Raw genomic sequence first — 18,669 nt, forward strand, 5'->3', positions numbered from 1 at the left:
TGCTCACAGTGCCTCCTGAGCTCCTAGAAAGCCACCATCCAAGGCAGAAATTATTGTTGTTGTCTTAACAACAGTGACAGCATAGCTCAAATCTATGACAAAATGTTGGGTTTCTGAAGAATCTCCACTTCAAAGCTACTGCTCCATGTAAGTTTCATATACATCCTGAGCAATAACATACCAGCAGATACTCACCTTCAATTGTGATGCTTGACACCAACATTAAGGTGAGTTTCTCATTTGGTACCCACTTCTTTCTCTTTATTAATCAAGTACTTCAATGAGATCATCAACTAAAATAACCGTGTTTCTGTTATCTTAAAACGATGTACAACTCAGATTGCCTTACAAACCTTAGTGTCCAATTTTAAAGGGAGAATTGTTGTTGAGGAAATCTACTTACCTACACTTAAGATATAATTTTACCTCCAATGTCTCTTTGAAGACCATGGAATGTTTTGAAAATCAAAACATTTTGCAACAGTGCAATGGAGGCAAACAGCCAGCATTACAATTTGTTGCAGATTGTTTTCTCTTCTTCAGAGCCATAAATTGAGAGAATTTAGGTAATCCTGAGGGGGCTGTTTGGGCAAATATTAGCCAGATAAATGTCTTTCTAATCTATTTTGATATATTGAGCTCTTAGGATAATCACCTGACACATATAATGTTCGTCACTATGTTTGTTGTTAAGAGCAATGTAATAGGAAACGTAGATACATAATGCTACAGTGGAATGTAAGGTTGAAGAAAATATTTCTCATTAAAAATACATGTTCAACTGACCTTTCTCATCAGTGCTACTTAGATAAGTAAGTCATAGATAGTTTAGTTGATATAAATGGCTGCGTCAACAACCTGTAGCTCGCTACAGGGAAAAAAAAGTCGTCCCTTTCCCCACCTCATTTAGAAACAACAACAATGACATGCTTTATAACTCATTGCCTAACTGAATCATCACTACTGTTAGCAGGCTTTTTTTAAAATTGTGCATATGTTTATGTTTACAGAACAAGAGAGAGAGCTAACACAGTATTATCCTAGAAATTATTACCTAATGTCATTAAGTTCTCAGCTTCTCGGTATGGGTTAAGCAGCTTATAAACAAAGTTCTACAATGTTCAGAAACCTATTTGAAAGATAAAACACATTTGTGTGTATAGATGTTGATGTTCTATTTCCAGAGGAGATTTTTTTTCAAGGAGCTGTTTCTAATACAAATGTAGTGATTAAAAATGATAGCTCAGGGCTTATTCTGGCTAAGTAAAACAACATTTGTCTTGATATTTTTGGCAGTTATCCAGAAAAAATGTTCTGGGCCCCTTTTTTGGTATGTTAACAATTATTATACAGTTTTTATTTACACACTAGTTCACTGGCCTTAGCAACTTCCAAAATGCTAAGATATTACCATTTGCTGTAGTTCAGCCAAACTAAAACATACTTCGAAGGGGAATGTTTCAATATGTTTATTTGCATTAACATTTTTAAACTGCCTTTAGTACTGTGGATTTCTTAATGCAGCAACACTGAATGCTTACATAAATAGAAATCTATGTTGTCTGACAGTAAAACAGTTAACAATTCTAAAATATTAGATGCTATTGAGATGTAATGATTCTTTCAAAAATTTTAATGCACAAGTTATAGTTAACTTAAATGCTCTGCAATTTTTCAAATAGATCAAATTTTACTTCATTTCACAGTGTCTACTTTTCATAACATCAAGACTGATTGAATCGGGCAATATGAATTTGGAAACTCCATTTGGTCCATCAAAACCATTCCTTGCCCAAAACAAGTTTTCCTCCTAAAGGTTTTATTTGATCTGCTGAGAGAAGTGACAAAGCAGACACAATTCTTAAGCAGTCAACCTCTGTAAACTTCTCCATGCCCATTGTGTGCTTTGATTCCTAGTTTCAGACAGTGAGTGGAAATTGGTTACCTTCCTTATTTGATCCTCCATTTCATAATTATAATCATGATAGTGCAAATTCTCCAACAGATATTTGAACATATGAACATATTTGCTCACCTATTATGCTTGCAATAGTTCTAATTGTAAATACAGAAATATTTATAACCAAACTTAAACACAGCTACACATCTCCACTACACTTTGAGAGGAAAACAAGTCTTCAGTCAAACTTAATAATTGCAAGTTTGGTACTTGCCATCGCCGCCACCCCTCCCGACCCCTAGTTCTGTGTCAACAAGTTAAACATTCTGCTATGTTTGTATTCAGTACACCTTATATATTACAAAAGCCAAATTTCATTTCACTTTTTGCGGAAAGGAATATGAATTCTACATGTTTCCTTCTCCACAATGTAAAGCTCTGCATCTCATATTGATCATAACAAGTAAGTTCTGACCTTTGCTTTGTGCATCAAAGTCAATTTTTTACAACATATTAACCATAACATTTACCTGCGCATCATGCAGAATTCTTGCCTGCTTGAGCCACAATGGTATTTCTTCTTTAAGGTAATCATTCTTCAACTCATCCACGCATAATCATATTTTCTTCTATTTTCTCCAATTCATAATTTGTTTCAGTATCCATGTCCATTGAAAGGAGAGGCCTGTTGCCTTCTCCAAGCCCATTTTTAATGATATTCAGCGAGCTACTGAGAACCATGCAACAGCTTAATAAAGGCAATTTCTGTTTCCCCTTAGTACCTAAATACATTTTTGTGCAGCCTAATCAGTAGGGACAGGATACTTTCAGTGGAGAGTCAGTAACAATACCCAGTGGTTTTAGGAACTACAAAAAGCAATCAAAAATGCTAATGAAATACGGGCCTTTATCTCCAGGGGGACATCAACCTCCAGATTTTTAAAAATCAGATCATATCTGGAATACCACATACATTTCTAGGCAGCGCATCCCTGAAAAGATATATTGACTTTGGAAGTGGTACAACAGATTCACCAGAACAATGCAAAGCTTAACAAGTTAAATTATCAAGGCAAGGTTACATTGTTTCGTATGCACATTCATTTCAAATGTTTAGGAGTCATGTGGACAATGCATTTAAAAGAATTTGATCAGATAGCTGCCGAACAAAACTCTTTTCTCTGATTGAGAAGCTGAGCATAAAAGGCCATAACCTTAAAATTAGAGAATGTAAGAATGAAATCCTTAACCATGCTTTAACAAAAAGGTTAGTGAAAAGCTGGAATACACTCCCAAACAAGTATAGATGCTGAAATCTTCATTACCCAGTCCAACAGCAAGGAAGAGAATCAGATCCCAGAGCTGCAATGTATCGGTTCCATTGGCAGGGGGCCCAGAATGAGAAGTGTCAGCTGCTGGGCATGGGGAGGGGAGGGGAAGTTGGGCCAATGGAGGGGGTAGGGTGTAATGACAGGTCATAGGCAGGGGATGGGTATTGGTTCCAGTGGTAAAAGTCAGTTGGACAAGGGTCTGCCGTGGGTGTGTCAGGAATCCAGGGAAGGTGTGAGAGACTGCTGGTCAGTTAAGCAGTTACTCAGGAGTTAAGCAAGGTTTTTTAATAGATGATAAAGTGTGCTATACACATGCAGTTTTTCTTTAAGGAGAAGAAAATCTTACTTGTGTTTAACTTACAGATTTTGCACAAGCCTGTGTTATCAACTCACACCATTTATGTCAAAAGTCATATCTAACAACAGACAGATTTTGATAAGCAGTTGTGAGTATACAAAGAGCTGTTGATTTTATGCATTCTTTGGTATTACAATATCATGACATTCTTTCAGAATGTAGGGCGTGTTGGCCTTGCATAGCAAAAGAATTTGAGAATCAGAGTAAGGCTGTCTTGCTGCAGTTATACACAGCCTTGGTGAGGCCACACCTTGGTTATTGTGTGCAGTTTTGGTCTCCTAGGCTGAGGAAGGACATTCTTCCTATTGAGAGAATCCAGTGAAGATTCACCAGACTGATTCCCAGGATGGCAGGACTGATATTTGAGGAAAGATTGGATCACTGGGCTTGTATTCACTGGAATTTAGAAGAATAATGGCACTCTCATAGAAACATATGAATGTCTGATGGGACTGGACAGGCTGGATGCGGGAAGAATGTTCCCAATGTTGGGGAAGTTTAGAACACAGTGTTACAGTCTAAAAATAAGGGGTAAGCCATTCAAGGCTCAGATGAGGAAACATGTCTTCACTCAAAGAGTTGTCAACTTGTGGAATTCTCTCACACAGGAAGTTGTTGGAGCCAGATCATTAGATATATTAAAGAGGGAGCTGGAGATGACCCTTGCAGCTACAGAAATCAAGGGGTATGGGGAGAGGGGAATGGGATACTAAGATTGCATGATCAGCCATGATTATATTGAATGGTGGTGCAGGCTCAAAGGGCTGAACAGCCTACTCTTGCATCTACTTTCTATGTTTCTATGTTCTGGATGGTTTATTGGAAACATGGGTTATCCAATGATGTTATGGCTTCTAGTATGTCTGAGAATGTCTACTGAAGAAGTGGAGGATTACACAACAAGGCTGAAGCCCATAACAATTAATAGCTATTCCTCTCTTCATTCTCTTTCTGAAGGCCTAAGTTACACCATTCATGCCCCATATATCATAAATAACCAGTTGTCATAAATCATAGAATCATAAATCATAGAATAGAATCCTGACTTTGTGACAGCAGGCCATTCAGCCCATCAAATCCACACCAAACCTCCAAAGAGCATTCCACCCAGACTGACTTCCCCCCTTCCCTATCCCTATAATCCTGCATTTCCCATAGCTAATTCACCTAGCCTGCACATCCTTGGACACTATGGGCAATTTAGCATTGCCAGTCCACCTAAGCTGCACATCTTTGGACTGTAGAAGGAAACCGGAGCACCCAGAGAAAACCCACACAGATGCAGGTTTCCTCCAGATGCTCCAGTTTCCTCCCACAGTCCAAAGATGTGCAACTTAGGTGGATTGGCCATGCTAAACCGGTTGTTATCATGCATTTTGTGGGACATAAGCAGAGAACTCCACTGCCACCACCCACTCTACACTGCATCACACTGCTGAGAAGTTCTTTCTGATTTTGAAATAAAAAGTGCATTTTACTTTGCAGTCAGGCCTACCTCACCACCACCCCCACCCCCACCCCCATTGAACACGTTTGAATGTACGTTGCTGTACTTTTATGTTACTTTGATGTTGATCTTTTCATTCTTAATGGGATCCCTGAAATCATTGTCCATTAGGAGCGGATTGGTATTTCCTTAGCTCCTTCTCAGAAATAGCTGCTTCACTCCTCCTTTTCCTCTTGCTCCTGTTTCATGCATCAGTCAATATCAACACTACATCTGTACTGTCCATTTTGTTTACCCAAAAGACTCTGTATGGACTAGTGAGTGTGAATGAGAGGATGAAGGATGGTGTGAACATATTCTTTTGAGTGTCCCTACTGTTGAGAAATCTGTAGTGTTTGGTACTTAGATTCTGTGGATGCCATTCAGGGACAAAAATAGCATTAAGTATCATACACACAGAGCAGGAAATTACACCATTTGCCATTTTGATGAAAGCACCGACGTGTACATACATTTAATCTGCCTAAAATACAGAAAGCAGGCAGATCATGATATCAATCAGTATGCATGTCGTGTCGATATTTTAGAGCTCAACCCTTTTGAAATCACATGGTGAAACACCAAAAGCAGCACGAAGCAACCCTGATCAGTACTAATTAAAGGAATCATTAATTGCTTACAGGTCAGTGTCTATTTCTTCTGGTGTTGCTGAAATTATACATGTGCTTAGCTAAGAGCTCTTTCGAACAATGGTAGTGTTGCTACCTCTCGGCTAGTAGATCCGGGTTCAAGTTCCACCTGCCTCTGTTGAGAGTTGTGACCTGTCTGACAAGTTGATTAAAATGGTACAGGTGTCAATGTCAGCAAAATGAAGGAGCTGATTATCGATTTTAGGAAGCAGAGTGGAGGACACGTTCCTGTCTGTTCCAATGGTGTTGAGGTGGAAGTGGTCAAAAACTTCAAATTCCTAGGAGTAAATATCATCAACAATCTATCTTGGTCCATCCACATCGATGCTACAATCAAGAAAGCACATCAATGCCTCTGTTTCTTCAGAAGGCTAAGGAAATTGGACATGTCCACAATCACTCTTACCAATTTTTATAGATACGCCGTAGAAAGCATCCTATCTGGATGCATCACAGCTTGGTATGGCATCTGCTCTGCCCAAGACCCCAAGAAATGACAGGGAGTTGTGAACACAGCCCAGTCCATCACGGAAACCAGTCTTCCTTCCATTGACTCTGTCTACACTTCCTGCTGCCTCGGAAAAGCAGCCAACATAATCAAAGACCCCTCCCCTCCTGGTTATACTCTCTTCCACCCTCTTCCATTGGACAGAAGATATAAAAGTTTGAAAACAGTATCACCAGATTCAAGAATAGCTTCTTTCCTGCTGTTACCAGACTGATGAACAGACCTCTCGTGTTGATCTTTCTCTGCATCTTCTCTGTAACTGTAACACTATGTCCTCCATCCTGTTCTAATACCCTGATGTAAGATATGATTTGTCTGATTAGCAGGCAAAACAATAGTTTTCATTATATTTCAGTACAAGTGACAATAATAATTCAAATCAAATCAAGTGTTTGGTGGCAGGGCCCTTGTAGTGAACTGGTAGTGTCCCTATCTCTCAGCCAAATCTCACCTGTTCCAGAGGTGTGTCTTAACATCTCCGAACAGGTTGGTCAGAAAATATCTACAGGTATTTTGTGATATCCTTAGATCTTTCAAATTTCAAATGCACACAGAGTGGTATGGCAGGGGCTTGGGGATATTTTCCTGACTTTAAGGCTTGTGTACAAGCTAATTACTTGCATACACACCATTCATGCTGGAAGACACCATGACTACAAAAACGAACTGTCCTTAAGCAGAGCAACATAAATTATCAGAAGAGAATGAAGGGGGAGAGAAAGGCTGTCAGCAGGAGGCCATGTCAACTCAGGGTGTTCAGAAGTAACATTCCTACCCAAACCTCAGCTTGCAATAATAAGTAAAACATCTGTACTTCAATTTTGGGGATCTAACTGAAATCGGTGCCTACTGCAGCCAGAACTGCAGTCTTAGAACAGGGCAAAGATGTCATTTCCAGTGACAATAAATGTGATCATATTATTTGACTTCTAGACCGAGGCTAGAGAAGTCGTTCTCATCCCACTGCTGCATGGGTCACAACACAAATAAAAGTACTTTTTCCAGTTACCAAGAAAGTCAAATAACTACCTTTTCCATATTAGTTTGTAAACAACAGGATCTGTCAACCAGGTTTCTTTTAATCAATTGTTAGTTTTATAATTAAAACAAAACTTATTCAATAAAAATGGTATAATTGGTTAACATGCATAATTAATTATATAGAAGTACTAATCGTTATCCTTTTAAATATCTCCAAAACACATACACAGACATGCAGACACTATCTTCAGGAAAGAGATTGGCTTTCTGAAAAAGCAAACTTATGGCCACTTTTGTTTATTTTTGAAAGGGATGTCCATTGGCTCAGTTGGCTGGACAATTGGGTCGCAATGGGCAGTACTGAATTCAATTCCTGCACTGGCTGAGGTTACCATGAAGGATTCTCTTTCCTAATTTTATCCCTCGCTGGAGACATGGTGACCCTCAGGTTAAACTACTACCAGTCATCATCACTCTTGAATGAGAGAGAAGCCCCATAGTCTGATAAGGCAATGATGACTTACTTTTATTCTTAAAGGCAAATGGATAGAGAGAGGAATGTTCCAAAGTCTTTTTGTTTTCCGGCATGTGTGGTCAAATCACTAAGCATCCATGTTTGACCCAGAACTGTTACAAATACAGCTTGACTAGGAAATGTAATCTTGAAAAGCTTTTTCAATCTCGCTTTCAAAAGAATGAATAGATTCACCTTGAATGCAGAAAGGTTTCCTTTTCAGAAATGAGACAGATCAGTTTGGTTGTTTGTTTTTAGACAGCTTCCCTCCAACTCAGTTGAACCAGATGAAACAAGCACCTCCCAAAGGCAGTTACTCTTCAAAACTGCCACAGCAGATGTGTACAGTAATTCAAGAGAGCTTTGAATCATTAATTGGATAGAAATACTGTGCAAGGGCATATTGAAAAAATACAGAAGATTGGCTTTGAATAACATTGCTCATTTGAGGAGATGATGCAGGTACAACGGACCAAATGCACTCCCACTATGTTGTAAGAATTCGGTGATTCTGTACTACAAGCAATTATCACCACTCTGTGTTTTACAGAAAACAGTTTCAAAAAAAATGATCATAGGTGTCCACAATGATCACTCAATTACCTCTTTAAAATAAACCACTCTAGGTACTTCCTTAAAGCCTGAAATAAATCCTTTTTTCACAGTCCTTCGTTTTCCGAGCAGTATTAAAAATAAAGCATCTTTGAAATGTCATGGACTTTTATGTAGCTGATCCCTTTCAGGATGAAGCTAGACATACTTGTATCTCACAGTTTACCACCTATTTAGACACATCCATGAACAAGCTGGGAATAGAAGGATAGGGACCATGTGCAAGCAGATAGTTATTTAAAATAGCATCATGATCAACCCAAACACATGAGACCAAAGGGCCTACTCCTGTGCTGTACTGTTCTATGCTCTAACAGCAATTAAGTATTATTTGAATATGTGAAAATGTTTATTCTTAATGCTTGTCTATAAGCTAATGTAACTATTTTGTTAGAGCAGCGAGTAATTCATCCATGCCTGCAGAGAGTCATTTAAAGCACTGAATGAGGTGGTAATGACATCTGGCATGGTCTTACCTGATCAGGAGGGAAGTGCACCAATCCAAACTTATGAATTGAAGTTCCTCCACATAATTTCAGTAAACCCTCTTTCTGAGCTTAATTTTGAAGCATATTTAGAAACTTCAAATGAAATCATGCCCTCAGCACTTTGTGTGCCGCAATTTGAAAGCCAAAAGTCATTGTAATTAATGGAAATGATATTTGGAAGGGAAAATATATGTAAAAGTGTGGATTATTCAGCCAAGACGATTAAAACTTTGAATAAAATGCAGTAAAAGCACAATAAAGTTTCAGAAATATTCTGGAACTGAGACTATTTCATCACTTTCACTTTGTTCCTTATTCCCCCCACATCGTGCATTTGGCCACTTCACTCTTCCTTTATGAAATGTTGTGCCTGCTTGAACACCTTCACCATTGTCTTCCATATTTTCAAAGTGCTCCACTTCAACTGTGCCTAGTGTCCTGTATCCCAATAATCACAATTTTCATTTCTTATCCATTGGTCAATGTCCACTGCTTTTTTATCCTTTTTAAAACACTTCAAGGTGTGTCATTACACGTCAAGAACATGTGTAAAAAGAGCAGTTAATGTTGTTGCTTTCATTTTGTTAACTTGGTAAAATGAATCATGATACTTGAACTCAATGTGAAAAAATTGAAGAAACAAGGCAACTTCTGTTTCAGTATTACTAAAGCAAAATACTGCAAATGGTGGATATCTGCAATAAAAAGGAAAATGCCTCTGCGAAGAGAGGAAGGCACAAAAATTGTTCTGATAAAAGGTGATGATCTGAAATGTTGTTTTCAGTGAAAGCTGCCAATGTGGAAATAAAGGCAGGGGTTAGGGGCAAGGAGGTCATGAAAATCAGGCAGGGATACCCACATTAGATTCCTAGCATCATGAAAATTGGCATCATTAATTTGCAGGTGGAAAGTGCCAATGCCAGTCACGCAAAGGCAATTATGTTCAGTAATAAGTCACTTGATGTCATGAGCCCAGCAAAGTTTAATGGAGGCTCAAGAATTTAATGGAAATTGAACATATTTTTCATAGCTCTTGAGATATGGGGATTCTCTCACAATATGTCTGATGGGTGCATCTGGCATCAGGAAGGAAAAGGAGCTGAAAGCTACCCTCCCTATCACTTGGTGACACTGATCCTCCAACTCCTTGCCCCACCCTCATTCAATTGTATCCTAGAATCTGCCTTTGATCCCAGAAGTGGACCTCAGTGCATTACTAGATTCCAGCAAAACTACTGGCATTGGAGAACTTCTGACCTCACCAGAAGGTTTTTGGGGTGAAATTAGTGCCATGCTAGACACATGATTGTGTGGGAGGCCTGACACTGTCACTGAAGTACTTGACAGCTACTTAATTGATTCAGGCCTCCCTCACAGACAATACTGGTCTCCGTTGCAGTTCTGCAACTACTTTGTACAGTCAACTTTTCATACAATCATAGAATCTCTATATTGTGGAAGTAGGTCTTTGGTCGATCAAGTCCACACTGACTGTCGAAACAGCATCCCATCCAGGTCCACCCTCTACCCTATCCCCTTTTTTTTTAATAGATATTTTTATTGGGAATTTAACATTTTGACAAATTTACAAAAATAAGCAGAATTTTCAAGCACAAACATTAATATAAAAATAGATCTTAAATATATAATCATCAAAATTCAACTAATCCACAATCATCCAGAGTGTATAGTTGAGTCGCTTACATCCTTCAAATAAGAGAAAATGTTCTCTAATACACTCATAACAGTATGATAAAAAGGAAGTTATTTCCAAACAATAAGAACAAAAAAAAAATTAAACATGTTTGAATGGAGATCTTCCCCCTTGTTCTCAGGGGGCCTTACTACCTTTCCAACGTTCCACCATATCCTCTCCCAAACAGTGTCCCACCCTCGACCCGGGCGCTCCTTAATAGGATTTAGATATAATACCGAGCTAGAGTTAACAGTGAGCTCCGCACCCCCACCCCTCCCCACCCATACCTGAGTATATCTGCTAGCATCAATGCCACGTACAAACACACATAACTATAAAATTACAACTCCAACAGATTACAGTTAAGTATAATAACATAGCAAGGAAGACAACCCCGCTCCCAGAGGCAAAAGTAAAGTAGAATAAAGTATCCATTTCTCCCCACGGAGTGTGGGAGAGGCAAGCCAACATAAATTGTCTCTTACGATTTATTTAACAGAGTCTAAAAGTTTCTTGGCCTCTTCCGATGATCTAAAATTATACTCGGATCCTTCGTGGGTAAAGCATAACGTCGCTGGGTAGCGTAAGGTGTATTGAATATCTAAGTCCCTTAAACATTTCTTCACCTCATCAAATGCCTTCCTTCTTCGTGCCAAAGCCGGGGAGAAGTCCTGAAATAACATAATCTTGGATCCTTCATGAATCATAGCTTTAGGATCCTTTCCAAGCTTTCTGGAGGCATCCAGGAGTATCTGCCTCTCCCTATAACTCTGCAGCCGGAACAGGACCGGGCGTGGGCGCTGGTTTGGGCCAGATCCGCGTACTGCGACCCGGTAGGCCCACTCCACCCTTACCCGGTCAGTTTCAGCCCCCAGGTTTAAAAGCTGGGGCAACCATGGCTCCAGAAATACTGCTAACTGTCCCTTCTCTTCTTGTTCAGGGAGGCCCAGAAGACGGATATTCTTTCTCCGATTTCTATTATCCAGGTCATCCATGTAGATTTCAAAGGCCCAGACTCTCTGCTCCAGAGCTCGCACCTGTTCTGCAGCTGTTTGTGCTGCAGCCTCGGAGGTCGTGGCCTTTAGCTCCGCCCCCTCCACTCGGCCCTGTAATTCCTCGAGAGCCTGGCTGTGCTTTTGTAACTTTTCTTCGAATGCATTCCATCTCTGTCTGGATTCTGCGATGAAATTGACGAGTGTCGTTTCCAGCCTGGCGATCATCTCTTCAAGGCCTGTTTTTACATCAGCTGCAGCCGGAGGAGGAGAGGAGGGTGGGGGAGGGGTCTTTGTTTTCTGAGAGCTGCGGGGTCCCTTTGATTTACTCATTATCCACTCAGTATTAGACTGTTTAAATATAATATTCAGCAGCTAATTAAGATTAAAGAAATTTTTTGGGTGGTTTGGCAAGTGTGGTGGGGGCAGGAAACCCACTTTTCCCAGGTTTTGGGAAGGGCTCTGTAGACTCAGACTTGCTGAGTCGCCGCCATCTTGGATCTCTCTACCCTATCCCCTTAACCCTGCATTTCCAGTGGCTAACCCACCTCACTTGCACATCCCTGAACACTATGGGCAATTTTGCATTGCCAATTCATCAGGTCTTCACATCTTTGAACGATGATAGGAAACTTATTGTTTCATTGCACAACGTCCAGCCTGTAACTCTGCTTTTCCAAAAGATGCAGGAGCTCAATTAGGCCACTCAACGTTTCAAGTCTGCTCTGCCATTCAACAAGATCATGGCTCATTTCATAACCCTCAATTCTACTTGTCTGCCTTTTCGTTATAGCCCTTTTGATCCCTTTACTGATTATATATCTGTACATCTCAGCCTTGAATATATCTGGCAGTTATTTAAATAATATTCCACTCCACTATTCTTCCTGCCAAAATGTATAACTTCACAGTTTTCCACATTATGTCACATCTGCCATTCAGTTCAGTTTAGGAAACCTGGCAAGCATGGACAAGTTAGGCCGAAGGTTCTTGTCCATGTCGTATACCTCTGTGAATCTAACTCGCTTAACCTGTCCATAACCCTCTACATGCTCATCCTCACCACTTGCCTTCCCACTTATTTTTGTGTCAACCTTAATATATTGATGGTGTGGTGTTGATGTGCTGGTGTTGGACCGGGGTGGACAAAGTTAAAAATCACTGCGCCTTCATAAGGTTGCTGAAGAAGGAGCAGTGCTCCAAAAGCTAGTGCTTCCAAATAAACCTGTTGGACTATAACCTGGTGTTGTGTGATTTTTAATTAATGTATTGAGGAGATGTCCTGGTGGAGACTTCATCACTCAACTCTGGTTTACCTAATTTTGTGTCATCCTGCAAACTTAACTATAGCTGTCTGCCATAAAATTGTTTGCATGTTTAGCTTCAAAGTTGATCTTCTCCATCTTTTGTTGGTTATCATTTGTTGGTTTTTAAAACTTGTACAATCCTCTGGTTTACGACTAATCTTCGTTAGAGACAAAAAAAACCCACAGATGCTGGAAACCAAGGTAGACAAGTAAGATGCTGGGAGAAAACAGCAAGCCAGGCAGCATCAGGTGGAGAAGTCGACGTTTCGGGTGTAACCCTTCTTTAGGACTTGGGGTGGGTGTTGGGGGGAGCTGCAGATAAGAGGGGTGGGGGAACAGGGTGGTAAGTTGGGGATCGGTGGAAACAGGTAGGGGATATGACCTGGTTGGTTGGTGGGAGGGATCAATCCGATAGTTGGCTGAGACGAATGGAAGGGAGGGGGAAGGAAGTAATTTGAAATTGGAGAACTCAATGTTGAGTCCTTTGGGCTGTAGTCTGCCCAGGCAGAAGATAAGGTGTTTTTAGATTAGATTCCCTACAGTGTGGAAACAGGCCTTTCAGCCCAACAATTCCATACCAACCCTCCAAAGAGCAATCCACCCAAACCCATTTCCCTCTGACTAATGCACCTAACACTATGGGCAATTTATCTGACCTGCACATTGTGGATTGTGGGAGGAAACCAGACCACCCAGAGGAAAGCCGGGCAGACACGGAGAAAATGTGCAAACTCCACACAGACAGTCTCCCAAGGCTGGAATTGAACCCAGGTCACTGAAGGTGTGAGGCTACAGTGCTAACCACTGAGCCATCATGTTGTGACAATGGAGGAGGCTAAAGATGGTCATGTCAGAAAGTGGGTTGGAAAGAGAATTAAAATGGGGAATGTACAATGAGGAGACCAAATGTAAACTAAGGGAACATTTCACCGATACTCCGAAGCATCCCAAGTGTGCATCTATTTCAAACAATGTGCTTTCTCCCCCTGTCATCCAAACAGCCCTCCACTGCATCACCTCCATTCCCAGTTACACTGCTCTAATCGTCCCACCAATCCAGTAAAGACAGAGTCGCCCTTATCCTCACCTACCACCCCAACAGTCTCCGCAACCAACCCATCATCCTTAAATACTTAACTCCAAAACCACCCGACCTCCAAGGACATCTTCCCCTCCCCACCCCTCTCTGCCTTCCGCAAGGACCATTCCCTTTGCCAATCCTTGGTTTGCACCACTATCTCCGACAACCCCCACCCCCTGAACCCCCAGGTACCTTCCCTTGCAACCAAAAAAGATGCAAAACTGCCAGCACACCACATCCCTCACCTCCATCCAGGGTCCAAAACAGTCCTTCTAGGTGAGACAGAGGTTTACCTGCCTCTCGTCAACCTAGTTTACTCCATCCAGTGCTCCAAGGTGGTCTTCTCTACATCGGGGAGACCAAACGTAAACTAAGGGAACGTTTCACCGAGCATCTCAGCCGAACCCACAGGGACTGACCAGACCTCCCAGTCACCGCATTTTAATTCCCCTTCCCACTCCCTTTCTGACATGACCATCCTTGGCCTCCTCCATTGTCACAACAAACCAAACCACAAATTGGAGAAACAACACCTCATCTTCTGCCTGGGCAGCCTACAGCCCAGAGGACCCAACATTGAGTTCTTCAATTTCAAATAACCTCCCTTCCGAGCCCCTCCCCCTCCCTTACACTCCTCTCAGCTGTTTACTGGATTCATCCCTTCTCTCAACCGCAAGGCCGTACCCTCTACCTGTCTCCACCTATCCCCACCTCACCAACCTTTATCTGCAGCTCCCCTTACACCCATCCCCAGTCCTGAAGAAAGGTTACAGCTAATGGACCTATCCACTTCCTGCTGCTGCCTGGTTTGCTGTGTTCTCTCAGCCTTCTGCCTGTTTACCTACAAATAACTTTTGCCAAATTGTATGTTTTTTTTCTTTCAATTTGATACTTACCTTAACTTTGCTGGTTAACCATAGTTTACTTATTCCCTTTCCTACAATAGGGGCAGAGGTCATCTGCTTATTTAAGACTGTAATAGATAGGTAGATTCTCGATCTAGGAATCAGGGGTTACAGGAAAAAGGCAAGAAAGTGGTCCTGAGGAATGTCAGATCAATAATGATCCTAATGAATGGTGGAGAGGGCTCAAGGGGCTGAATAGCCTACTTCTGTTCCTATTTCTTATGGTGTTGTGATCTTAACACATTGTTCTATGAAACTGTCCTGACTGCACCCTGAGTTTTATCTCATGATCACCTCTGCCAATCTGACTGTACTAATCTACATGAAGATCAGAGTCACTCATGATAACATAATTTCTTTGCTACACGCCTTCATTATTTACTGACTTTTTCTGTTTCCCACTGGTTACTATTAGAGGGTATTTAATCCACTCCTCCTAGTCTCTTTTCCCCCTTTTTTATTTCTTACTTCTACCATATGGCTTCTTGCCGTCTTACCTATTCCATCCTGGAACAACAAAACTACCTCAGCAGCCTTTCCTTTCTTTCTGTCCTTTCAAAAAGTCGCATTCTCCTGAATATTTAATTCCCAACTTTGATCTCATCATAACCATATCTCTGTAATGGTTGTAAGATCATGTCCATCAATTTGTACTATCCATTGATTTAGTTTTTCTGAGTACTAGGTGCACATACTTGAGATCCTCAGGGTATACAGTGTTTTCTGTTTTTATTTGTTTAGTATGTCTGCTTAGGAAACTGAAAATGTTTTCAATAGTTTTCATACGTCTCAACATACAAAGGCACTGTTCTATTCCTATAAACAGTAATTGAGAACAGCAGTGTTTCTTTGTCTTAATCATTCAACAGTTACATTAGTTAGATCCTCAGAGACAAGAAAATCCTGTGCTCCACCCTCCTGCAGAAAATGGAGTGATGATAAATAATAAGCTAAGAGATGATTTCTATTAACCTGTAAGAAACCCAATAGCCTAGAGCAGGCAGTTTTGCTGCCAGTCTTTGTAGAATAGGCAATAAATCATATTTTCAAAAACATTCTTTCAGTATAAACAACTATGAAGAAAATACAGCCCCTGATGTGCTTTATTCACAAAAGACAGTGAATTGTTTCTCTACCTTTTGCATTTAGGCATGAACATGAGAGTCTTATAGCCAAGAAACTTGCAACTATTGAAGACATGCACAACAAATTGAAAACCAATATTGAGTCAATACAGCTGTTGAACGAACAGGTATAATACATTAACATTTTCACCTTAAGCATGAGAACGAATTGAATGTTCAATATTACTGCTTATTCTCTATATGAAAATTTTCTTTTCTCTTTAAGAACTGAGAGTTTATTTGTAACTTTAGAGTTGAATATCTTGTAAAGATTTTAAAAAACAGCTTTGAAACTGCCATTTCATTTGTGTGTATCTATGATGTGCAAATCTGATAGCGTTAATCAAAGTAAGCTTCTTTCTAATAAGTCTGTTTCATATTTAAGTGCATAAATGTCTGATTTTAGTTAATATAAGTAGTGATATATTTATTGCTGGTGCTGGCAAATCCAGTGAAGATTACCAAACACCAACTCCATGAAGGATGCATTTTTGGGTTTCTGGTGTTTTTAAACACAATATACTGAAGAGGTGAGTTAGCTGGATGAAAGTAGTTTTCAAACTGGTACTGGCCCGTTGATCATCAAAGACAAGCATCTAAAAAGTTCTTATAGCATCCAGCCACTCTGCGCTCAGAAAGATGTGTGGACATTTTGAGACAATAATAGTCTAAATTAAGAAAAAAAACAAATTGCTAGAAAAGCTCAGCAGGTCTGGCAGCATCTGCAGAGAGAAATCAGAATTAGTTAATTTCTATTCTTGTTTCTGATTTACAGCATCTGCAGTTCTTTTGATTTGATACTTCCAAATATCTCATGTTATGGACCAGACCAAACCCCCACAAATAAATGAAGGAGATAATCTAGACCCTACTTTTTATCTTATTTAAAGGCAAGTGTAGACAGATTTAATTGGTCAAACTACTAGGCTTTAAGCAAAACACATTTTTTTCTTACACCACAGCTAAAATGCAATGAAAAAAGAAGAATTGGTGTAACTTTAACTGTATTGAAATACTTACAAAATAATATATGTTTTAGCTACTACTTATCAACTGTTCCAATACAGCAACTCCCATAAACACACCCTTGGCGAAGGCAGATTCAACAAAACAGATTCGTTCTCATACTATCCCCTTTAGTCCAGGAGCAGGAACACCGACAAGGAATTTAGCAGCAGAGGGGGCACTCAAACTTTTGCAGCTGAGAGAGAGCTTATCTGGCAGCTTCCACTCCAAAACCCCCACCTTCAACAACTGAAAACAAAAACTAAAATCATGTATGAGCCTGACTGTATCTACTCGTGCTTATTTTGTTTACCTTTTGAAAAAAAAACCCAAAGCTATTTACTCTGCTTTCCATGGATCAAACACATTAGCACCAGATTTACAAAATGCCTTTTCAAGAGAAACAAGGCAAACAAATCCCTCTTAAACGCATATCTCAGCACACATGATTGTTCTACTGTCAATTGGAAAAAACAGACGGGACAATGATTTAACAACTCATCCACATGGTGAAACTGTAATAAACTAATAGCCCCTCAGAACTACAATGGAGTATGAGCTTAGGTTGTTGTCAGGTGTCAGTGCAAAACTTGATGAACCAAAACCAAAAGAATTCCCCAGATGTTATCAAGATTGATAAACAATATTTTTATATTCTTATCTTACATATTTCTCAATTTGTGTTTCTGGTTATTCCCATAAGTAGTTTTCACATATCCTATGATTCCAAATACATTCTTTTTTGCCAATATCTAGGAAAATAATTGTACTACCTAAGGATTATCTGATTGTATCACTCGGCCAGGATGAGAATGTTCTGTCGTTTTAAATGTATAATCAGGCATTAGGATCTAATAGGAGGCTCTGAAGAAATTTCATTTGGGAGTGGGATATGACTGCAAAGTTGGCATTGAAGGGTATGTTCTGTCTCTCTCACCATCACAGGTTTTGTGTTTCCCACACTTGCTTTATCAACTTCAACAATCACAGGTTTTCTTCCAAGTTCAGCACTTGTTGCACTAGACAGGGCTTGGTTTAGATTTCTGATAGGGGAAATAGCAGCAACAAGAAGTGGAAGTCAGGCAGATTAGAGAAATCCTGAAGGGGTGGAGAGGAGGGAGACCAAACTAGTACATGAATGAGTGGGGGCCTACCTGGGTGGGAGGAAAATGGGCATACTGAGTATAGAGTGGGAACAGAAGGGTGCTTGCGTGGGGAGAGAGGGTATAAGTGGCAGTAGACTGTGTGGGGAGGGTGCACATTCACTTTGCATATCTGTATATAATCCAGCAAGGTCTTGTTTGGGTTAGTATGGAATTCATCCTGTATTGTATGCAGTAACTGCACTGAATGCTGAAATGCTGAGGTCTCAAATGTTTGTTATTCAAATATGTCGGTCTACAATGTGGTTGATAATAAAAGGGTAGGGAAATTCCACCTATTTGAACAGGCCTAGAACTATTTGCATTTCACGACAGATCATAACAAAAGCTATAAACATGATTCCTTTGAACAAAAAAAAATTTAGACCTTGTTCTCTCAGATCACTCACATCCCAGGGCTCTTTATTATATTCTCATGTGTTTATTAATGAAAGATTGGTAAAACAGTTTTACTAAATCAAACCAAAACACAGGATCCAAACCAACAAATTGTTGTGTTAATATTTCAGAAATAAATGCTCAGTGCACAATCACGATGCCATATTATAGGGAAGGATACTGCATGGCT

The 18,669-nt window shown here is 40.1% G+C and overlaps 1 protein-coding gene across 1 annotated transcript in view; it reads left to right on the forward strand.

Moving 5' to 3' along the window:
* Window positions 1-18,669, forward strand: part of LOC132815300 (polyamine-modulated factor 1-binding protein 1-like) — a 318,458-nt gene that overhangs the window by 278,375 nt on the left and 21,414 nt on the right. Inside the window, exon 22 of the mRNA XM_060824144.1 lies at window positions 15,959-16,061. Coding sequence (XP_060680127.1) covers window positions 15,959-16,061 — 103 coding nt within the window. The remainder of the gene's footprint in view (window positions 1-15,958; window positions 16,062-18,669) is intronic.

The sequence above is a fragment of the Hemiscyllium ocellatum genome, chromosome 4 (assembly GCF_020745735.1).
Source record: "Hemiscyllium ocellatum isolate sHemOce1 chromosome 4, sHemOce1.pat.X.cur, whole genome shotgun sequence".
Lineage (NCBI taxonomy): Eukaryota > Metazoa > Chordata > Chondrichthyes > Orectolobiformes > Hemiscylliidae > Hemiscyllium > Hemiscyllium ocellatum.